At 35.5% G+C, this 24,753-nt stretch overlaps 2 protein-coding genes across 2 annotated transcripts; one reads left to right on the top strand and one right to left on the bottom strand.

Annotated features, from left to right (window-relative positions):
* Positions 1–1,848: 1,848 nt before the first annotated feature.
* Positions 1,849–2,862, bottom strand: LOC136816967 (probable G-protein coupled receptor 34). The gene has a single exon (XM_067073311.1). It carries the CDS (start codon positions 2,860–2,862, stop codon positions 1,849–1,851), a length of 1,014 nt encoding a protein of 337 aa, XP_066929412.1.
* A 2,166-nt stretch (positions 2,863–5,028) lies between these two features.
* LOC136816888 (leucine-rich repeat-containing protein 45-like) lies at positions 5,029–24,601 on the top strand. Its single transcript, XM_067073221.1, has 3 exons — positions 5,029–5,731; positions 6,783–6,931; positions 23,153–24,601. Exons 1-3 carry the CDS (start codon positions 5,086–5,088, stop codon positions 24,302–24,304), a joined length of 1,947 nt encoding a protein of 648 aa, XP_066929322.1. The 5' UTR covers positions 5,029–5,085; the 3' UTR covers positions 24,305–24,601.
* Positions 24,602–24,753: the final 152 nt, after the last annotated feature.

Raw genomic sequence — 24,753 nt, forward strand, 5'->3', positions numbered from 1 at the left:
TACGATCTCTTAGTATTGCTTTGACTGTATAAGTAGGAGGCTTAGTAAAACGTCATAGAATTGCAATAGGATCAGCCAATAAAGCCAATCAGCGCGCTCAAAAGCTCATTTGATATTCATCCCAAAATTGGATGAAGAAGATCAAAGCAGTGCGCCAACGCGGACAGATTCTCTTATAGAGCCATGGCCTTTAGATTGAGTAGTCAGACTTTGTTAATTTTTTTACAAATCCTTAATTCCTTTGTTAAGTGTGTTTTCCAGATATTTGAATATGGTGGTGCAATCTTAAGTGTTTAGTATGAGGATTGCTTGGTGACAGTGCGCTGATTTCTTTGAAGAATTCTTTGATAGTTCTATCCTTCAAATTGTTAGTATTTGTGAAAGGTAGATTAGTTCTGTAGTCCTTGGATTAATATGATAGACTTGTCTTGATTTTGTATTATTATCGTTTAATTTATGTAAAATTGGAGATTCTTCAAAACGGTTACCTTAAGGGGGTTAATTTTCGCGGGGATTATATTTCGCGAATTTCGCGAGTTTTTCCGAAATTCGCGAAAATTAATCCTCGCGAAAATTTTAAAAACCTTTCGATTCGCGAAATTCGCAAAATATAATCCTCGCGAAAATTAAGTTTTTAGAGATACGTAATTTTAAGGGGTTTTTTAGAAATAATTTCCCTTTGTTTAACAAAAAACAAGCCCATTTATCGCGAAACTCGCGAAATTTAATCCTCGCGAAAATTTAGAATTCCCGTCTTCGCGAAAATAAGTCCCGCGAAAATTAAATTATTTCGCGAAAAAATTGTCTCGCGAAAATAAGTTACCGCGAAAATTAATCCCCTTAAGGTAGCTGCTATCAGTTGAAGATTACTTGAAATTGATTTTTTTCAATATTAAGACCACCAATCCCAATCTGGTTGAGACCAGTTTCGTTGTACGGCTGTGTTCGATTCAGCTCTCCTCAGGCTAGTGAGACTAGAGTTCATCAGGGACAGCAGTACACAGGAATTTATCCAAGACCCAAGTTGACGTTTGAATGCACCCTTTTTGCATTTTTCTTGCTATTAGTATAAAATTCTTTACCAAATAAGTTAAAACACTGAAAATAGCTTTTTGTGAAGAACGAAGAACTGAAAACACTGCAAAACAAAATGCCTGACTTGTACATGGACGACAGTTTATTGTTGTTTAAGGCTGTTTTGGCAGTTTTTAATTGATGTTTCATGATAAGTTGACTTTGTGGATATTGATTGACTACCCTGGTTACAAAAGGTTAGTGGTTAAAAATGACCCAGAATGGACCCACTTCTGACCACTTTGTAAAGCTATAAGTTTAAACCTAAGTAAGAAAGATATGAAAATTTCAAATTCATATTAATTCAAAGTTTTGATTAAACAATAAAGAATCATGGTGACACTGTTGAATTATAAGAGGTATTATTTCAAATAGCTTTAAATAAAAAATTATGATATGAAATACCCATAAATGATAAGGCAATAACATTATTAGCCTTTTTAAAAGTTTTCTTTCAACAAAATTTGAAGCCCTTTTTCCCTTGATAAAATTCTGTTCCCTAAACCTTTCCAATCATCATCTATTTATTCACTTTCGGACAAATATTCCAGTAAAATGAAATCCATCTAGTTAATTCAAGTTGGCCTAGATACTTTCAACAAATTACAGTTTTTTTGTGCACATAGACATTTTATATGTAAACCTATCCGTTTTTCTTCAAACAAAAGTATAAAAACCTTAAAAAACGTAGGTAGGTATATAAAGTTCTTTGCGGTTTAACAAGAGTTCGTTTTTTTATAAAAATCTTTTTTTTCCCACCGAAAATGTTTGTTTTTATTGTTGTTCTTCGCTCTGTTCTTCGATATCCTCGTTCGCTTTATTGTTCGTTTGCTTGTTCTCATGAAACATTTGTATTTCAACGTTCTGATGAAGTTTCAGTTCTCCATTATGATGCGCCAACACCACAAAGCTCTCCTCTTTATAGATGATGTTATGAACGGGTGGTCGTGGTGTTGATGGTAGGGCGGTATCCGTCTTGAAGACATTGACCAGGATTTGTCTGTAAGAGTCGTGTCTGAGTAAGTAAATGACAGGGTTGATTGAACTGTTTGCTGAGATGAAGATGAAACCGATCTTAGAATGAAGTTCGTAATTTATTGCTTTTGCGTCGACGATGAATACCAGTTTGGCTGTGAAGAGATAAAAGAAACAGAAGAAAAGGCCCGCTACCAAGACCAGTACGTTATAGTTGACTCGTGTCTCCATTTGATCGGATAGCGTATTCAAAGCGGCTGCACGTACGCTTCGATTGCTACGTACGATCTGCTTGGTGATCAAGATGTAGAAGGTGGCCATGGAGACCATTGTTGTGAATGTGATGATTGTATCTATGACTTTTTTCAATTTGTGGTCGATAAAGTATATTGAAGGAAGAAGAAGTACGAAGATATATAAAATCAAAATAGTGTACATAGTCATTCTCTTTGATGAAATCTGCTCATAAAAAACCGCTCGTGTGATCTTGATGTATCTGTTCAAAGCGATTAGAGAAATGATGAGAGATGATGTCCAAAATCCAACAGTCATCAGATAAGAGTTGACGACGGCTTTTGTTGTCGATGTTGTTTTGTCCAAGTCGTAGTAAATATGATAGGGGATGATGATCAAGGCTTTTAAGAGATCAGCGATGTTCAAAGATAACAAGAGTTTCTCAGCGTTACTTAACGAAACATTTCCCTGACCTCGCTTCAATTTCCATAAACAATACAGTGAAATGAAATTCCCAAGGATACCAGAAACTGAAATCAAACTGTTTGTCACGGTGAAATAAACAACCAATTTTTCCATGTTTTAATAGTTATTAGAAATCGAGAGTAAATAATCTTGAATAAGATTTCGTAGATAACTTTGGTCGTTTATACACTTCGTACCTGGAGCAAAATAAATTTCTATTGTATTTATGTTCTTGATTTTGATAAACTATGGTTAAAAATATCCCTTTTTACGTTTTCTTTGGTTCAAATGATGGCAGCAACTTTCATCACTGTCTCCCACTAGCTCTCAAAAATATGCCGAAAGGTATCAATTCGTAAATGAGAGAATCGCAATATTGCACTGACTTCACCTTTTGCTTTGTGCATTATCAGGCAGGTGCATCCATCAGCCTTTTTAAGCCCTCTTCCTCTACTTTGTTTCTTTTCAGAGTAAAAGAACATCTCTATTGCTCAACAAAACGGATACATTTTTCCTTTCCTTCTCTTTTTTTGTTCCTAATCCTTTATATGGACCGCTCGTTTGGTCCTTCTTCTTCTTATCTGTTGAGCTATCTATTGTGGTCTGTTTACAGTAGGAAAGTTTGCAATCAAAACTTTCCCTGATAAGCCTCAAAATAGATCATCTTCTGAGAAGTGATACCAAGTCATTTAATGTCAGTGTCCTAAAAAATGAAAAATCAACTTTTCTATCCTTTCTACCTATCTTTAAAATAGAATAAATGCGAAAAGGTTTTTATCATTTTCAATTTTATTATCAAATCGATAGTAGCCCATTATACAGTTGTGAATGATCGCTTTCCGGAAAGCAGGTGCAAATAAGTGCTGCTACAGCAAGTCTTAGCCTGTATCAAACTCTTCTTCTCTGACTGAAAAGAAAAAGAGAATTTCGGTCTGTTACGGTTAGTCAACATTCCGTGTCTCACTTTTTTCCACAAAATTCTGAATGTCTCTGCGGTGGAGCGTAGCTATTTTTAGCATTCAATCTAGCTCAACTAAAGTGACGTTACTTTATTTAACGCTTCAATGCAATGGTATCTTTCAATTTTATAAAGAGCACTCCCACGCTTGAGTTTTTAGGGTTTTGTCCCAGAAAAGTGGGAGACACAGAATCTCGCTGGCCGTAACAGACCGACCTACGGCAAGTTTATTCCAAAATATAAAAAACGCCCGTGACTGTGGTGGTGTGGTACAGGCTACAGCAAGTCTTAGTGTCAAAATTTTTCTCTTTTCTTGTTTGATGTCTGATGCCGACTTATTAAATATTTCGATATTCAATTCAATTAGAGACAGGCTGTGTCGTAATCTCAAAAGTCCAAATACTTACTTACGGGTCAGTCTAATAAACGGGGGAGGCTTTTAGAGCAAAACGAGGCCTTTTGTCACTGAGAATAAGAGCTGAGATAAGAGTCTGTTGAGGCTCGAATGCTAGTATCATTTCTCAATTCTTTCACCATATATTTTCTTCTCCTTAAAAGACAAAAAAGGCGTAGTGGTATAGTGGTTATCATCCTTGACTCCCGCCTGGGAGGCCCGAGATCGAAACCCACCGTGTCTCTACGATTCACTTGGCAAGTGAATTTACCTTTGCCCGGGTCAACCCATGCCATGTGAGGGGAATTGGGTACCATTACTCTGATACAAGAGTGTGGGTAGATTAGACAGACATTGTGACGTGCCGTGGCACTCATAAGGTTCGGCCTCGCGTGATCATCGCTCTCCCAGTGTCGTTCGAGTGTCATGGTATACGCCATGGCTTGGCAGCTCGCGTCTGTCAAATTGCAGTGTATGTCAGTGCCGTGATTCCTACTCCTTTGTGGGTAGGACCCATCCCGAATGCATTCGGAGGGCTCATATCTATCTATCTAAAAGACAAATATGGTGCTCACCCAATGAAAATGTTATAGTTTCACTGAGTGAGAGACCAATTGAAGTAAGCATGACGTTAAGGCCGGTCTTCACTTGCGCGCGCTTCCATCGCACTTTTTCGAGGAATGCTCTCACGCTATTAGTCAAAAGTAAAATGAAGCAATTCCATTGGCGCGATCTGACGTAACGGTCGGAAAAAGTTGAAATGTGCTCAACTTTTTTTCGAGCGCGCGCTACATTTTTATGACGTAATCCTTTTTCCAAGCAAGCCAAATAGTGCGATTGCAGCGCGCGCAAGTGGAGACCGGCCTTTAACTCTCATACTTTCGCTGATATCGCATTTTGTATGATTAAAATGTTTGTCTTTTTCTACAGATAATGACATAATAACGTGATTAAATAAAACAATAAAGAGAAAGCTTTCAATGGAATGGATGCGTTTAAGAACAAATATATCCAAACGTGTCAACAACAGAACACACATCCCAACGATGCTATCCTTCACGCCATCAGAGAGAGCAACAAACGCTGCAAGTCACAAGAAGGAACCTTCATCTTGAACTTGGCTGGTTGTAACCTCTCACCTACAGACAGTAACGTCTTATCCAAATGTTTCGCTACGGACAATTACATCGAACAATATCATTTCACTGACTGCTTGCTATCAGAAGAAAGCTGCAAAATTATTCTCAATGCTTTCACATTCAATAAAACGTTGAAAATCTTGGACTTAAAGGGTAATAATCTGCGAGCTAGTGGTGCAGAGCTGGTCGGAAAGCTGTTGAAACGGACCTCCATCACTGAGTTGTTCTTGGAATGGAACAGCCTAGGGATGTGGGATACAGGCTTGACAGCCATTGCCGAAGGTTTAGCCTTGAACACAACCTTACGCGTATTGGACTTGAGTAATAATCAAATCTCCCATCATGGTGGTGAAGAGATAGCGAACGCCCTCAAGCGGAACAAACAGTTGCGAGTGCTGGACTTACGCTGGAACAATATCGGAATGGCGGGAGGGCGTGCTTTTTTAAACGCTATGACTCATAATAAATATGTCGTTTCGTTGGAGTTAGCAGGTAAATTTTGCTTCTTAATACTTCACACAAGACAGAATGATACTATCAATACGTTCTTTAGGCGAGACAGATTTGATTTATTGTTTTATGCGAAGACCTTCACAAAAATATTTGTACACACCCCAAATTAGAAAAGGAATGCCGATTTGGGCTTTGGTTTTTTATTCGGGTAGGGCAGTATATGTGGCAAGCTCCTTGGTCCAGACCGACCAGTACAGGACCGGAAAAATTGAGCAATCACATATGATGGTATGAGGAGTCTCGTCCACGCACCCCTGTCCTTCGCAAACCTCTCAGCTTTTTTTACCGACAACACAAAGAAGTCAGTGTGGATTCGATCACTTCTTTAGTATCTCGGGTGTGGTCGTATATTTGTAAAGAATTATAGAGCCGATATTTTGCGTGCCCAGTAATCTAGGAATTTTAGACAATCTTTTGATTCATCGTCTGTGGCAGACGGCTCTGCTATCTATGAACTGAACAGAACATCAGAAGAAGTGGGGACCAGTCCAAAACTGACGTTATAAAAGAAGACGTCACACTGCTAAAAAAATGTTTGAAGAGTCCGCGCAAACTATCAAACATAAAAACTTCAAATGTTTGAAGAACCATGTTTGACGGTTAAGCTGGGAGCAAACCGTCAAACATTGTTCTTCAAACATCGCGACGTTTCATGTTTGAAATCGATGTTGGACGGTTTGCGGGGTCAAAATTCGTATCATTTCGACAAAAAAATCTCCAAAAATGTTTGAAACAATCAATGTTTGAGCAAGTTCATAATTTCTTCAAACAAATGAGGTCGTTCTATTGACGTTTTCCATTCCAAACCAAAACTGACGTTATAAAAGAAGACGCCACATTGCTAAAAAAATGTTTGAAGAGTCCGCGCAAACTATCAAACATAAAAACCTCAAATGTTTGAAGAACCATGTTTGACGGTTTGCTCCCAGAGCGCCAGCGTCTGAAGCCATTGGTCAAAGTCCCCACCAGCTCTGGACGCTTCTTTGATACTCCCTGGAAAGTACTTTTATTATCCGTTCTCTCACCTCAGGTAACAACATTCCATCAGATACGATGAAAGCGATCGCCACATCAGTGAAGCGGAACGTGGACTATCACTCCATTTACGAAGAACATCACGCCAAAACACAATCCATGAGACAAGAAATCGATCAACTACAACTGGAAAAATCCATGCAGGTTTGCTATGCCATTCCCTCTCTCTCTTCTTCTTTCAAGTACTCTTGAGTTTTGATCGGTGCAATATTCTTCAAATAATTTGATCAAATAAAAGTGGTCTTTAAAATACACGTTGACCACCTGCCAGAAGTCAAGAACTTCTGGAGCTTTCGATTTGAAATCTTCAGTTTTTTATGCAAATGTCACTTTCTTCAGAATTACCAATAATTAGTCTAAAATATGGTGCTCCTTGTGCGCCTTCGCTCCTTCGCTCCTTTGCGCGCCTTATAATCTTTTACGCGTTTTTTATTTACGTATGTGTCTTGAAAAGTTTCTAAATGCCTGTATAATTTGTTGCAAACCCGTTGCAAATGCAAAGAACCAGACACACATAGACACACACAATGCTTTTTCTTGGTTATTTGAATGGAAAAAATAGGACATACTTTTTGGGATAAATTTTGACTTTTCTCCAAATTATTGGAAGTAATGTGCTAAATTTTCATTTAAAAATTTCAAACAAAATTACAATAATAGTTGGGTATGCAGAAGCAAGAGGATACTATTTATGAAAATCGGTTTTGTAACGGTAGAATACTACATAGGAGATTTTTTTTGTTATTTATTTTGTAAAATTTCATCAGAAGAAATCTTTTGATTGAAAACCTCAAAAAAGTGAATTTCTGGAAAACCTTGACATTTTTTTACTTCAATGGCCAAAATCTCTCCAAAAAGACCAAATTTACAACTTTCTTGTCTTGATTTTGAAAGTGAAAATTTCCATCAACTTAAGCTAAAATGAAGATTTCAAATCGAAAATGGGGCTGGCAGGAAGGCTTTGCCCTCCGGCTCCTGCATACCCAACCATTATTGTAATTTCGTTTAAATTTTTTAAATGAGAATTTAGCACATCAAATAACCAAAAAAAAGCATTGTGTGTGGTAGGCTTCTGCTCATCCTTTAGCGAAAAAAGTTTCTTTTATATAGGAAGTATATCTATAGAGGTCTGCGATTCAGACTATGTGTCTGGTTCTTTGCATTTGCAACGGGTTTGCAATAAATTATACAGGCATTTAGAAACTTTTCAAGACGCTAAAAATAAGGGCGCGCGCAAAAATTAGGAGGCGCGCAAAGGCGCGCAAAAAAGATTAGGGCGCGCACGGAGCGAAGGTGCGCTGGGAGCGAAGGCGCGCAGGGCGCGCAATTTAACAGACTCTACAGTAACCTAGGGCTAATTTAGGCAAATTGGGCAATTTTGGTTTGCAAAATACGTGACACCCCGCAGTATGAAAAGAATTTACCCTGCGCGCTAAAATATATGTCAGCAGCTAGGTTTAACAGACCTAACAAACAATACTCGTTGGAATTTTGTCAATCGCCTCGGTGAAGCACCCATAAGATAAATGGGATTGGATTTTATGGGTCAATCTAAACAACTGCAGTGACAACCTTAAGAAAACTGAATTAAACAACGTTTTTTGAGGGAAGAAGCTTCTAGTCGTTGAAATTCAGAAAAGACATGCAACCTCGCCTCTTCGATTCTTTTTATTTGGAGCTTGAATTTTTTGTATATGGGTCTGTTTTCAACGACTAGTTTACTAGTCTAGGCCTTTTTAGACCTTCCCTTTTACGTTTAAACTGAATGATTGGGTGCTAAATGTCTATGTACCGTTTACGACATAAAAAAACACGACAGCCGTTTACGACATAAAAAAAACACGACAGCCGTTTACGACATAAAAAATACGACAGTTCTCCTTTCTCGGTAAGAATGTGTTTGCTTATAGCTCCTACCGAATTTATAAATGATAATCTTGAGCCCCTAAGACCAGAAATGGAGAGGCTTATCGAAGAAAGAACGGTTTTGAAGCCCTCTTGTAGGGAAAAGTCGTCAAAAAGTTACGCGAGAGAAGCAAGCTTATTGTTTATAATGTAACCTGCTTTTTATCGCGCCAGGCGGTTACTGACCCATAGTCTGTGACCAATAGGCGCTGTCTAATTTCAAATCTTAGCACCCGGTACTACATTTGAGAAGGGGACATGGTACTGAATTTTGGTATTTGGTGAGTGAAATGGTCGAAAATTTATCAATTTTGGCAAATCAGAATGGAAATTTCTCCAAGTTTGTTGGAAATATTTATTTTTTTGATTTTCTGATTTTCTAATTTTGAAAAACGCATTGTCGTAAAAAGCTCTCCATATTTTGAGCTCATCCAAGTTTTGCGAGGTAAAATTGACCTCGAAGTACTACCAGACATTTTTCCATGGTTATGTAGCCATATCTTTCTTGGTAATCGGCTTCTAAACAGGGGGTGGGTGGGGGTCCCTCTTTTCCTTAAAAAAAGTTAGTATTAGGTACTGAAAAAGTGGTGGTAGTACCTTTTTAAGTGGTATTAGCAATTTTTTCAGAAAATCAGAGTTACACGCTGTTTTTCATATGAATATACTTTATAAAAATATTTATGATGAAATTGGCCGAAAAATTTAGAATTATTTATGTTAAGAATACCACCATCATGGAATTTTGCAACTGAACCTAAGAATTCCTTTCTTAGAGCATTTTACCATTGAATTGCCAATTATTCGAGATGCCTTGGAGTTTTTACAATATACTTCACTAATTGGTCATTTAAAGTGATAGAGATGACGCGTTCTTTAGTAAAAGTAATAAGATTCTTTTATTACATCTTAACGACCAACCAAATCAAATAAGAGCTTGTAAAAACTCCAGCTTGTCCCAATTATTCCCCAGCAATGCTAAGACATCTAAGAGGTTTAACAAAAATGCCAAATTTGTATAAAGTATTGTATTTCACAGAACTTTGTTGTTTTGAATTAAATTTTTAAGTAATTGTTGGTGTTGCTGTTAAATGTTTTCAGGGAATTTTTGGAAACGAACGTGAATAATTTCAAAATGGCAATAACTCCTAATGTTGTTTCTCACTTGACTCTCTGCCATCAAATAACTTTTTTCGGAAGCAAAGTTCGGTCAGAAGTAGACTCTAGTCGAGGTCAAATTACTGTAAAAGAACAAAAAATTATGACATGAGATTATGTAACCTTGAATTACACACTTTTGGTATGAGAAATTTGGCTGTTTTTTTCAAAATAATTTTTAGAATAAAATGTTCCTAATAAAATATACTTTATCCATTTGACCTTTTTGAAATCTTCAGCCTGGATTGTTCTAAAAGAAACGTGTACACGCTTTTTTATAAGAATAGTTTTTTCCAATTTATCATGAATATTATTAACTTTTTAGGCAAAATTATCTGGATCCAAATCTAGCGTGTAATACACGCTTTTTTTATAAAAATGTCTATGATGAAAATGGCCAAAAAACTAAGAATATGCTAAGAATATCACTATCATTGAATTCTGCTACAAAAGCTAAGAATGCCATTTTAAGAGCATTTCCAATTATGAATTATCAATTATCCCCAAGTTAGGCTCACCTGGGCCAGGGATATGTTACAGCGGAGCTGGATAACGCACATTTGAAAAAGCCTTGTTCTATCTCTGTCCCTGACATTAAAATTTGATATGAAATTCAACTTTTTTAATTACAAACTCGTAAAATTTGGATTTCCTCTTAGCCAATGATTCCGCTGCTCCATTTATCTTTCACGATTAAAAACTTTTGATTATCAAGAGGGTCTGTAAAACATTGGTGAACGACAATTTAAATAAATGAAAAACATTGTTTTCATTAGTGAAGTTATAAGAAGTTACTTCTCTAAGATTATAAATAGTACTACACCGCGGGGTGCCTCACTTTCTAACTGATATTTTCAGATAGCAAGTCGGTACGTCTGATTATGGAAAAAATTTCAAGTCAATTGAAACAATACACGTTTTTTTTTTATTAGAACCTAGTTTATAAGAACATATAGGCTGAAATTCGTCGAAAAATTAAGAACATCTTAAGAACATGCCCAGTCTCAGTTTGGAAAAAAATGACAAGAAACTACATTTTTTCTTCTTTTTAAGCAGTTTTAACCGATTTTAGGGGTGGATCTTCAAAACTCGAGAGTCAAATATTGTCCAAATTTTGCCAAATTTAAGTGCTCTTTATTTTGTATCATATTGTCGATTTAGAGTAGTCTGAAAAAATAAGAACGCATTTAAGAACATTTTAGGCTGAAAATTGCTAACAAAAAATAAGCACATCCAGGCTCAGCCAAATTTTAGGTGTTCTAATAAAAAAAAACGTGTATTTGTCAAAATATTTACATCCGAAATTTTTAAAGAGAAATCATGAAAGCTTCTCAAATTCATAACACACGCTGATAAAAATAGATTTCATTTACAAGGAAGCTTTTGGGGTATCTTCTACAAATATTATTTTGATATAAAGCGGGAACATCATAGCAAAATATGTGCAAACGTACTGCATAAATACTTTGTCTGCTTCATTTTTCTTATAAAAACAGAACACTCAAGGGGACAGAGATGGATTTTTATTATGAACAGTTTACAATAGAAAAGACAAAGAAGCAATCCGCTAAGGAATTCTCGTCCTTCATCCAGCTCCGCTATAACATATCCCTGCCTGGGCTCACTCCTTTTTCCTTTTACAAAAGTGCCATTTTTTGCTTGAGACGTATCTACTAAGTTAACACTTAGTATGAATTAGGATCCTAACCTAAGAACGCTGTAAGAATATTTTAGGATGATTTTCCCAAAAAAGCTAAGAATGTCCATGATAAAATGGATTTGCACCATTCTTATAAAAAAAAGAGTGTACATATCTCAGGTGAAGATTTGGCATTTATGTGGAACTTTTATCATGGCTTGGGAATAATTGGCAATTTGATGGTAAAATTCTCTATAAAACTGGTATTCTTAGGTTCAGTTGCCAAATTCCATGATTGTGACATTCCTAGCATATTCTTAATTTTTTGGCCAATTTCAGCATAAATATTCTTATAAAAAACGTGCAAGGGATATTTCTTTCTTTAAAGGAATGGTTCGGTAAAAATTTAATTTTTTTATTATCTGTCCTATCGGATTCTCCTTTTAAAAAGACACACAGAGATATAATTGATCATTCGTTTCCTTTAAAACGCCACTCACTTTTGTATGCCTTTTAAACGAGACCTTTTACTTACGTCACAGAGGCTGTTAAAAACTGTAGCTGTGTTTACTGAAGTGAATTATAAACCTTTTTCTGGGTAGAAAAGTGGTTATTTCTGCTAGAAACTGAAGTAAGGAGGGGTTAATTATGATAAATTTGTACTATAATCTTTTTGAATACTTGGGTAAATTTATTCTAACTTGGAAAGCGATATATTCAACCTACGAAGAATATGATATATCAGTGGAAACGAGGCAGATTCTGAGTGAGAGAATGATTCTGAGAGAGAGAGAGGATGGAGGCCGATAAAGTAAGTAAGAGAGGTATGGATCCCCTCATTAACAAGCTGAAGGAATTTAATCCCTATCTCTATGAGCCTGAACGAGAAGTATCGAGTGACACTTCTTCATCCAAAGACAAAAGTGACTATGAAACTTGTTCTAAAGGTAGAAGTGGGAGTTTAGATTGGTGTGAGTCTGAGTGCTGCCAAATCAAATAAAGAGAAATTGATTGTTTCAATGAAAAATTTGATCAGGGAGATTTTCAGTGCATTATTGATAGGCAACAATTCCCAAAAATGTGCCTTGACGAGGACATTTTGGGGAATGCGCTGACTGGGCTTCACGAGACAAAAAGAGATCATTTGGAAAAGATACCGTCGAATAGTATGGCGCGCCAAAGCGGAAATAAATACTATCTCTTTAAAACAATACTATCTTCGTTTAAAACATACTATCTTTTTTAAAAAATACTATTTTCGATTAAAACATACTATTTTCGTTCAAAAAATACTATTTTCGTTGAAAAAATACTATTTCCGTTTGAAAAAATACTATTCTCGTTTAAAACATACTATCTTCGTTTAAAAACATACTAACTTTTGTAATGATACTATCTTATTTTAAACAATACTATCTATTTTAAAACGATACTATCTTTTTTAAAACATACTATCTTTTCGAAAACAGTCTGGAAACGAGGTTGGCACGTCTTGCCTCGCTCATTTTAAAGTTTGCATGCATGACCCGCGCATGGTGGGACGGCGGGACCATGCTTGCTAAGGGTCCATACACACAATTGCCTTTTGGGCTTTGGGAGCAGGGAAAAAGTTCAATAGTCGTTAATTACATCATATGTTAAAATTTCTTGAGTAAATTCCTTTCTTCGCGTTCTAAGTGTCCTATCCGAGACTCCAATAAGATCAGCTATTTCCTTCCATTTGAACCCTATTGTTTTTAGTGCAAGGACTTGGTCTTTGTTGATATCTTTCAATGGTCTGCCACGAGTAGCCATTTTACTGTCAGTCAGGTCAGATCTTGTAGGGAGCCGGAAGCCATCTTGTTATGTTGGTCCTGCATGTGGGGGGGGGGATATAAAATAAACTCGAAAAACCAACGCCCATTACACGCCCCTCAAAATGAAAATTACACAAATTTGAATAATCGAGGCAACCTATATTCGAAAAAAGATAGTATTTTTTTAAAAGATAGTATTTTTTAAACGAAGATAGTATGTTTACAACAAAGATAGTATTGTTTTAAAAAGATAGTATGAAAGATAGTAAAAATAGTATTATTTTTTAAAGATACTATTTTAAATGAAAATAGTTTTAAAAAAAAAAGTAATATGTTTTAAACGAAGATAGTATGTTTTAAAAAAAAGATAGTATGTTTTAAACGAAGATAGTATTGTTTTAAAAAGATAGTATGTTTTAAACGAAGATATTATTGTTTTAAAAAGATAGTATTTATTTCCGCTTTGGCGCGCCATAGAATAGATCCCTAAGATATGCAGCATACAGGCACTGTTCATAGTGGGTTTTCAAGAGATTGAAAAAAAACAATCGCTGAGTTCTCCCATCATGACATCGTGCTTTCAAGACGCGAAGTACGTACCCCAACCCTGAAGGATAAAGGAAGGTGAAAAAAAACTAGGGTGAAACATTTTTTTTGATTGATGGGTCTGTCAATTCATTCGTTAGTGCAATGCATTAATAAGTTAATTTTCCAGTTTGCATTGGATTAACATCCCAAGTTTCAGTATCATTGATTCCGTTTGGGTGTTTCGTCCTTAGGTCGCTTGTACAAAGATACTTTCACTTTTCCTGTTACGTGAGTTGTTAGTACAGTTCATTGCTCCAAGGCATGGTGACACCCCTTCTCACACGATGGGATTTTTCAACCAGTGGGGATGGATAAATAACGGACTTAAACTCGATGAGGATTGATATTTCTATAGTTTTTATGGCTGGGGATTTCAATTCTTTTGTTTTCAAGTCAGAAAATTCAGTGGGAATTGGAAAAATAGCATAACATTTTGCAGCAAGGATTGGTTTATTTTATTATCTCAAAGAATTCTTTGATTATCTTCAGTGTGGACAAAAATTGAGAGATGATTTTCCACTGGGACGATATTCTGGCCAATTTTTTCAGTGGGAAGGGGTCCCAGTGGTTCTGTGAGAAAGGGGTGTATGGTGGGAAGAAAAGTAAATATCAAGTGTTTGAATCCTACATCAACTTTACTTGGAAAACAGTCCATACTAACTGTAAAATTGAGATAAAACTAACTCGATCTCGTATGAAATATGTACACTTTTGTGTTTCTCTTTTTTCTCAATTTTCTCTGAACAGCCTCCGTGACGTCGCATACACAAAGTTGCTTTTTAAAAAGGGGCTTTCTGTAAACAAAAGAATTTAACTACATTAAATAAAAATCATTCTTCTAGTCAAATCAAGTATCCCTGATTAATTAAAACCAATAAAATTAAAAAATGAGGAGTCAAATTTTTACCGAACCATTCCTTTAAATTTAGCCGCCACCTGTTATTCTTTCGACTCCACTTTCGACTCCAAAAGAAGAAAGGTCCCTTTAAATCAATGACGCCACTCAAAATAGAATGTCTTGATTACAAAAATCCATTTGCTTTTCTTTGTATCAGACTTGTGTGACGTCATTGAAAAATGGCGCGAAAAAATTTAATATGTAACAATAGATGAGATTGAATGGTGGCGCCTCGAGTTATTCTTTCGGCCCACTTTCGACTCCAAAAGAAAAGGTCCCTTTAAATCAATGACGCCACTCAAATAGAATGTCTTGATTACAAAAATCCATTTGCTTTTCTTTGTATCAGACTTGTGTGACGTCATTGAAAAATGGCGCGAAAAAATTTAATATCGTAACAATAGATGAGATATTGAATAGGTGGCGCCTCGCGCACGTGACATAAATTGTAAATAAAAAGGCGAGAAGATTTTCAGTTGTGTTTATTACACTGCAAACTTTGAAGAGCAAAGATCCACAAGAAGAGAGAAGAACCTTTACTGCTCGTACGATCTGAAGATGGAATCTACTCATTTTGCAGCCATTGTCAGATGTTTCACAATATTTATCCTGATGACATGGTTCTGTCCAGTGTGTACGGAACTTCGCAAAATGCCCATTCATCCTTTCCATTGGGAGAATCCGTTCGACCACCATATGGGACCTCCTCAATGCAAAACCCACGAAAGCAAAAAGAAGTTAAAAGTCAACACGTACCCGACCATGTCGGAGATCTGCTTCATCAAGAACACTCACATCTTAGGAGTCAAAGATGGTAAATTCAAGATTATGCCGCTCAACATTACTGGATGCATTGACATGTACGATTTCGTGGTGAAAGTGTTTAAGATGGGACGAATGGAATGGCCTCACATGGTTACACTGGACGAATGGTAAATAATTCGTTCCTACACGTTTCTACACGAGGCTTCGTGATTATGCCTTGGTGCTCTCCGAAGATACAATGAACTTTTGAAAGAATGACTCTAAAAGCAGATTTTCTAAAAGCAGTTTTTTCACTTCAGACGCTGGCTGTATGATAATTTTTGTTCAATATTGAAGATTTTATTCTATTTTTTGCCACTCCCTTTTAGGTCCTTTGAAGTTTTTGTTTTTCGTTTTACCCACCACGCCCTTGGAGGTCTGGAGGGGAGATCTCCTATTTCTTCATAGTTTGGATTTTGTTTTAATGAAACTTTTTAGAAACCGAAAGCAGAAGAGAGCATTATTTTAAATTCCAGTTTTGCTTTGAGTTTATTTTTTCGTCTGGCTTTAATGACAGTCAAGGTCATAATTTGTATTTTTTACACTTTTTGATAATTCTGTTATATATACTGTACACAGTCAAACATTTTTATATTTGCTACTTTTGTATTTTTGCTACTAACACTTTTGTAAACATGTATAGTTATGTTTTGTATTCAAAAAAAGAAATTATTTTTGTTTTTATTAAATCATTTACTCTTCACATCTTTACAGTCGATACTTTCCCTTTTTATACCACACGTCTTTTTATAAGGAACTTGAGGCCTAAATGGTCCAAAATAATAAGAATACACGTTTTTTTATTAGAACAAACTATATAAGAACATAAGGCTTCGAGGCCCAAAAATCTAAGAACATTCTAAGAACATACTAATGCTTTGGAGACTTAAAAACATACAATTTCTTAAGAAATTAACATCAAAATGCTCAAAAAATGCTGAAAATAAGAACATTTTAAAACATTTTAAGCACCAAATCCCAAAAAATAAGACATCCAAGGTTCGAAAATTTTGACGTCTTATAAAAAAAACGGTACAAAAAAACTTAGTAACAGATAGTAAACTTACGAAAGCTAACAAAAGATGATGATTAAATATTGACGGAAAACATTCATTGAACGCTTTTTAGTATAAGAAAGAGCTATTTCATGAAAAGTTAATTAAGTTGCAGATTTTAGTTGGGTACCAATTCATATAAAATACCTAATAAATGGTAGCTCCAAAATACACCATACTTTTTCTATAATATCACTTTTTTTGGTATTTTCACTTCGATGAAAAAAGGGAGGTTTGGTTAAAATCTATTTATTTTTATAATGAACACGTTTACGAAACTTGAGGCGAAAAGTCAAGAATAAGGAAAACGAAAAGTTGATGAAACAACGTTCAATAAAGATTTCAAGTGAAACCACGTTCGATAAAGATTTCAAGTGTAAATTGAAAACTTTACTGTACTGTAGTCAATTGTTTAACCATGGAGGTAATAAAGATATAGATGGAGAGAAAACGTCTCGGTAATGACCTAAATGATCGTTAAAATCTTTTATAAATTTTATATTCAAAGCGGCTTTTCTTTGATGTACCATCATTGGAAGCAAAAAAATCCAAAATGTAAATTTATAAGAACAGAAGTGAGAATGTTATCCTGATTGAAATAAACTTATTATGCAAAAAGTTCTTGTTCAAACGCGATACAAAAATAATTTTCCAATAAGGTACAAAAGTCTATGATTTCATATGATGTATTTGGGCGAACACAGTGCTAATTTGGAGTTTCAGCACATTTCAATTGAAAATTTTTCATTATAAATCTTTTAGTCTAAAATGGAGGGGTTTTCAAATTCTGATGGAGATTAATTAAAAGGTTACCTTATTTAATATAGAATTCTTTTTGAAATTTATCGATGATTTATGGAGGGTCCCTTAAATATAGAATTTTTTGCCTTTTTGTTATTTTATCAACAAAGTTCTTATCTCACATAGAGTGTTAAAAAATCCAACCTCTTTTTTAGTTTTTTATGAACTTATCTTCCCACGAGATACCCAATAATCATCTTATTCCCAAGCAACCAAACCTGTTTGCTTCCATAAATCAGAATAGAAACAAAAGGCATTGACTCCATCTATTTTTTACTCATGGTTTAACAAAACATCAATCATTCCAAATTTGGAGGTAAGTAATAAGCACTCGATAAGTGACTCCTGAAGAAATACAGTAAGGACTCCAGATCGGAACCAAGTTAAGGTTCCTTATAAAAAAACGTATATAATCCAAAAAATTTGTTTATCACAATGGTTTTCCCAAAACATCGGTGCTTTCTCGGAAATCATTTTTTATCCCATCTTGTGGGGGTTGTTGGACCCTACCTCCTATAATTAACCGTTGTCCGTTCGCTCGTTCGTCTGTTCAACTTTCCCCAAGATCGGTCATTAAAAGATTAAAATGGGAATTACCCAAAATGTGCTAGCCGATTTTTATTTTCGGCGAAAATGCCGGAAACGTTTTTTTTTTTTTGCAGATTTCATCTAGTTTTTTCGAGTCTAGGTAATGTTCTAGTTGGTGAGTTGGGGAGTTGCTAGTTTCGAGTTGGGGAGTTCGTAAAACTTTACGGCGACCGAAAACTTTCTAATTTAAACTAATGTAGCCCAAAAGTACAAATTTCAAATTAGCCAGTACCAAACATATTATTGACTTTAAGATCATGAAAATGGTAAGTTGCTGGCTAGCAAAGCCAAAATACTTAGTACTGTTATGTCATTGTCATAATGCTGACAAGATGACACGTTCTTGTAAAAATATTGACAAAATCTTTAAATACAATGATTGTCAAACAAATTCCCCAAAAAATATTGATCATACTGCAAGTGATGCTTATTGTATAAAAGGATATAAGTTGACAGTCATCTTAGCCTCAAAAAATTCGTAGAGGATGCTAATCAAAAATAGTGTGACATTGGAAAAAATGGCCAAAAGCAACTTTTTGAAATAACTCCCCAGGTATTTTGAATCTAGCCTTCAAATCTCAGAGGCTTATAGAACTCAAGACGAGGATATGATTGAAAAAAAAAATTTGTTAATTGAGCCAAAATTGTGGCTGCAAATCAAAAAATGTCGATTTTTTTAGAATGTAAGCCACATCAAAACTAGAGATGATACAAAAAGGAAACCTTCATTTCTCGATGGTAGAAAGATTGAATTTTACGAAAAGCATTAAATGTACATGATATTAAACGTTCTATTTTGTGGCTTACATTAAAGGGATATTTTTGTCAGAAATTAAGCGTTTAACCTGCTCCATACGCTTCCAAAACATTTGTAGCTACTCAAAATGATCTAAAATCCAATTTAAAATCACCAGAATACTTTCAAAATGTTGTGAAGTCGTAATTTGAGCACAAAATGTGGCTTACTTGGAGGTAAATGCAAGATAATACCGTTAACATGACAATACAGATAATTGATCCATTAAGAATGCAGGGTTGGTATTTTATATCAAATTTGAAAGGAAACCATCAATAGTAGTCTTTTCATGATTAGATGAGCAATTTTTGTGGCTGACAGACAAAATTAAGTTACACTAGGTACTGTTCTAGCTTCATAAACCACCACTGAAATCGATCTGAATCACATTGTTTGATAAATGCTTTACAGTCATGTTTTTGGATCTGTAAGCCACAATAATGTGCATTTATAATTACAAAATATAAGGCTAGTTTAAGGCTTGATAGTCAATGGACTTCCAGCTTGTATAATTTCTGATTATCTCCCCCGCTGTAAGCCACATTTTTTACTCACAGGAAGGGCAGTAAGCCACGATTTAATACAAAATGTAATGTGTCAATAAATAAATAAACATTCGGCTATCCATTACTTGGAAAATCTTAATAAAATCTTTGTCAAAGATCTATAATGCATTTATATCCATTTTAATAGAGCTTCTTATCGAGTCCGTAAGCCACCAAAATGTACTTTTAACAACTATATCTTACTTTTTTCCTTGATATTCAGCCATAAATTGATGGTTTTCCTAATCAAAGTGAAAGAAAATATTGAAATAAAAAAATCACAGCACTTTTATGATGTAAGCCACATTTCTCTCATTACAATATGTAAGCCACATTTTTGGATTGAATATGAGAAATCCAAACCTTTTCTGAGAACTTGCAGAAGGAACTAATGTCATATCTAATTCCATTGTTGAGAAATAGCTTCTCAAAGATTGCAGGTAGGGTAAGCCACTCGGCATGTCAGCCACAGAATTTACTCACATTTTAGACAGCTATAGATCAATTTTGAGTCAGCCACAAAATTTCATTCTTTTTGCAACGGCAAGCTGAACTATTCAGCTTAACAACAGATGCATTTACAAATGTAAGCCACAAAATGGTTTCACTCTATGAGCAAAGTTGTGGCTGACTGTAAAAATGTCACAAAACAGGGGTTAATTTTTGATTAGCATCAGAGATAGCTTATAGAGCTAGAAAAATAATGACACTTTCTTTTGTCATTTTATCATTGGAATTGACACTTTTTAATAAAACACATTATAAAATACAATGGTTCTAAAGTCACTTTAATCAAGAATTATATTTATACTCAATGTGATGCAGGAAATATAAATGGATATGAATTGACAGTAGAAAATAGCTTTCCATGCTCTCAGCGCACGTGTTTAAGGCAAATAAGCATATTACAGGTGGTGTATGTATTATACGTATTATATGTGTTATATATTACTCTCAAATTACAAAGATGTGTATCAATGGAAGATGTCTTTTAACCCTGACCCATCTAAGCAAGCCATTGAAGTCTATTTTACCTGTAGACTCACTCCTCCTAATGCTCCAGTAATCTCCTTTAATAATTCTAATATCGCGACCAGTGAGTACCAGAAACATCTTGGTCTAATCCTAGATTCAAAACTTTCTTTTGATCGCCATCTAGACAAGAAGATAAAAAAGGCCAATAAAGGAATTGGTCTTATTAACCGACTTCGCAAGCATGTGCCTAGGAGATCTCTACTAACCATTTATAAATCTTTCATTAGGCCTATCTTGATTATGGTGAGATCGTATATGACCGCCCGGGAAATGTACCTTTGTGCAGAGGCTTGAATCTATTCAATATAATGCTGTTAGCTATAACAGGCTGTTTTCGTGGAACGTCTCAAGAAAAACTATATTCAGAACTTGGTCTTGAAAGTCTTGCTGACAGGCGCTTTGCTAGAAGAATGACATTCTTCTATGGAATTATTAACAATTTAGCCCCTTCGTATTTACGTAACTACCTGCCAGTAAGGCTTACAGCACCAGTGGCCTTAGAACAAAAATCCTATTATCCTCTTAATATACGAACTGAGCGTTTCCGTAACACTTTTTTTCCGTACTGCATATCTCAGTGGAATGTTCTGGGAGGTAATATACGAGATCTACCTTCAATTAAAACTTTCAAAAACAATCTATGAATTTTTGAGACCCAAGCAATCTCATGTTTTTGATGTTCCTGGACATTCAAGGAGTAATCTTTCTTAATCGACTTCGGGTCGTTTCAGCCATCTCAACGAGCATAAATTTAGCATGGCTTCCGCGACACTTTAGACCCTTTCTGTGGTTGCCGAACTAACTCTGTTGAAAACACTCAGCACTTTCTTCTGCACTGCTCTATATATTCCCATGCAAGACAATCTTTGTTCGACAAACTTCAGACCATAGGCATTATTTTTCATCCGCCGCTTAACCCTCCTTTTTTCTGTCGGCTTTTATTATATGGGGATGAAAGTTTGACTTCAAATCTAAATAAATCATTCTTTGTTCTGTTGTTGAATTTCTAAACGAAACTGGAAGGTTTAGCGGTGCTTTATTTTAGGCTTTTACCTAACAATTGTAGCTTCCTTCTCCAAGATTTTTTCTTTATTTCCTTATTTATTTATTTTTACATAGTCTAGTACCTCTGGCGATATAACGTTAGTTCCTAGCGGGGGGAGGGACTATATTTTATGTTTAAGTAATGTTTTGTAATATGTTCGTAGTGTACACGTGTTTTTGTTTCAATAAAGAAAAAAAAAAAAAAAAAAAAAAAAAAAAAAGATGTGTATCAGCAATGCCAAAAATTTGACCGAGTACAATTTTCAAGTAAATTTTTTTTCCGGTTGAAAATTACGAAAATATGCCGGAAATTGCAGATTCTCCTTGGGGTCTTAGTTTTTTTTTCACACAAAAAAATTTATAGCAATGCCCACGAAAAAACAGCACTTTTTTGTCTTCCGATTTTTCAAATTAAGGTGTTTCCCTCTTTGTCCGAAAAATGAACGTGTGAAATATTTCGAATTGTCGAATTGCTTGGTGATAAGTAGAATCACACTAAATGCAGCACGCGATGTTTTGCTGCCAACCAAAGCACAAAATCCTTGCGTGAGCATTTCTGTTGTTTCCTCTCTTTACCAACCTGGACTCTAACATTTTTAAGAGATTTCATACAATAGGTACATTGTTTTGCGCAGACATAGATTTTTTAATACAGCCTCCGTTTAACAAATAAACTACACATTTCTTTACAAGAATCATTGATATTGGCTGTGATTGTTTATAAAATTTCCATGTTTCAAAGCGCCTAAATTTGAGGGTACGGAAAAGGTGTTTTTAAAGAACTTATTTTCGTGGTTGACCCCCAATTCTGGCATAAATTTACCTATGACTTGTTACAAAATTTTATCGATAAGTTTATAAAGTGGAGTTATTTTTCGTTTATTATTAAGTTTTTTAGACTTAAAGTTAAAGAGCATGCCTAAAAAATCTAATTTGATAATCAAACCTCACCCCGATTGAAATTCTATTTATCGTCTTATCACACTTATTTTTATCACACTTATTTTGATGTCAGAAAAATTTATGTTGTATATATCTGGCCAAATCGCGATTCATTTTCAAGAAATTTTTTCATTGAATATTATAGCGGCACTCGGAACACCTTAGCCTAGGTTTCTGATCACTTTGTTAGTCTATAAAGTAAAACTTGTCCGTATGTTGAAGGCAAGATAGTGTCCTCCCCCCTGGATTAAGGGGGGATGGGTTTTGAGGTCAAAAGGACGTATAGGGGGAAAGAATTTTTTTTGAAGCTAGTGTGGGGGAAAACGAGGGGGGAATGGAAAATTTTCATTCTAGGCATGGGGGGACTCACCAAAATCAATTCAAAATTGAAAAACAGCCTGGTTTTACTATCACTCAATTGGGTGTATAGCATATGTTAGTTTTCCTTTCATTTATTTCAACCAGCAATATTACGGTTTAATAACAACCATCCTTTCCATTTATTCTTGAATTAGAACTACCTTAGGGAAAACAATAAGCGTTAAATTCATCAAATTACAGCTTTTTATGCTTGAGGGGGGGGGACAGAGAATTTTTGGAGGCAGTGTGGGGAAAAATGAGGGGGTGGGGATGGAAAATTTTCATTCTAGGTATGGGGGGGGGAGAGACCCTGAAGGACACTATTTACAATGAAATTTTGAAGGACACTATGTCAAGAAACACCTGCATATTGATCATGCATATATTTCATGTATATATATACTTCTTTTTTAGGTTTCCACTTTGATTGACCAGTTAGAGCGGGAAAAGGAGCTACAAGAAAACGTTTCTCAAAGTGCGCGTGACCGAATGGAACACATGCGGGCGGCCATTGAAGACCTAAAAAGTGAGAATCGAAAATTGAAAGAATGTTTTGACTCACAAAGTGATGAGCTGAAAGCTTCAGAGAGCGTTATGAAAGAGTTGAGTAATAAGCTGGAAAATACGAGAAAGGAAGGAAAGTTACGAGAAGAAACGATGGTTTCTGAGAGACTTGCTGTGGCGGAGGAAAACACGCGCGAAAAAGCACAATATCAAGCGGAGTTGTTGAGGCGAGTTGAAGACATACAAACCATCACAAAGGAGAAGAAAGATATGAGTGTTCGTCTGGAGGTTGCTCTCGATGAAGTGGCACGCTTGAAAGAATCCCTGAAGAAGAGCGAAGAACGGTTTTTAGAAGACAAACGCGTTTTGAGTGATCGATGCCATCAGGATAAGGAAGAGTTGCGTCATCAGCATGAACACCTCATGAAAAATGCAGACCAGAAGATCTTGAGGATTAGTAGTGATAACGAGCGACTGATCGAAGAAGTTACTCGATTGAAATCGAATATACTGACCGATAAATTGCGATTCGAGGAAGAAAGTTTATCACAGCGTGCTAAATGGAAACAAGAAGAGATAGCAAAATCCAAACAGTATGAAGACCGTATCGATTTGTTACTACGTGGAAAAGACGACCTACAAGCTAAGCTATCCAAAGTTTCGGTAGAGCTCGCTGAAACACATACACAGCTTACTTCTTCTCAGAAGGATCACGAAGCGTCCAAGCGGCAATGCGAACATTTACAACAGTTAATGAGTCAGCGAGACTTGGAATATCGCAACGAAAATAATCGAGTCAAATTAGAGGTGGACAGCGAGCGGAGAGTTAACGCTGAACTGAAAGATAAAGTAGCTTCACAGGACATCAAAATACAAGAAATTCGTTCCCAAATGAAAGATATGCAATCCGAAAAAGAAGCAGAAAAAACCCGTCTACAAGATTTACTTCGCGCTAAAGAGGACGAAATGAAACGCACGCGTGAAGAGGAATTACGTCGCGCGGGCATGTTGGAAACCGCGCTGCAATCGTACATAAGTAGCACGAGGTCAGCTTACAAATGAATGAAGCAATCATCGAAATGATGAATTATTTTATACGAAATTACATGTTATCTAAAGTTTCCTAAAAGGTATTTGTTTTAGCTGGGAGCAAGTGGATCTGTTTTGAGGTATGGTATGCTGTGTTTTTAACAAACATTTTTATTTGGTATGTATTTTTAAGATATTTTGAATCCATGGTTGAATTTTTACTTTTTAAGTTATTAGCTAGATTAGTGTATATTTTATGATCAATTTAAATTTAAAGTGTTTTTAGTTTCATGTAAATTTCATTACAAAGATATTCATCCTACTCTTTTAGACTTTATTTCGAAATGCATATTTTTTGTGAAAATACCAAGGAAGGAAGGTGAAAATAGTTTTCGGAAGGATAAGCTGTTAAACCTTCATTAGAGGGGATGAAGGAAATGCTATCTCTTCACAGATTTGTTGTAGGTATAACCCTTAGTGAT

This window comes from Clytia hemisphaerica, unplaced genomic scaffold (assembly GCF_902728285.1).
Source record: "Clytia hemisphaerica strain Z4C2 unplaced genomic scaffold, Clytia hemisphaerica genome assembly, whole genome shotgun sequence".
NCBI classification, from domain to species: domain Eukaryota; kingdom Metazoa; phylum Cnidaria; class Hydrozoa; order Leptothecata; family Clytiidae; genus Clytia; species Clytia hemisphaerica.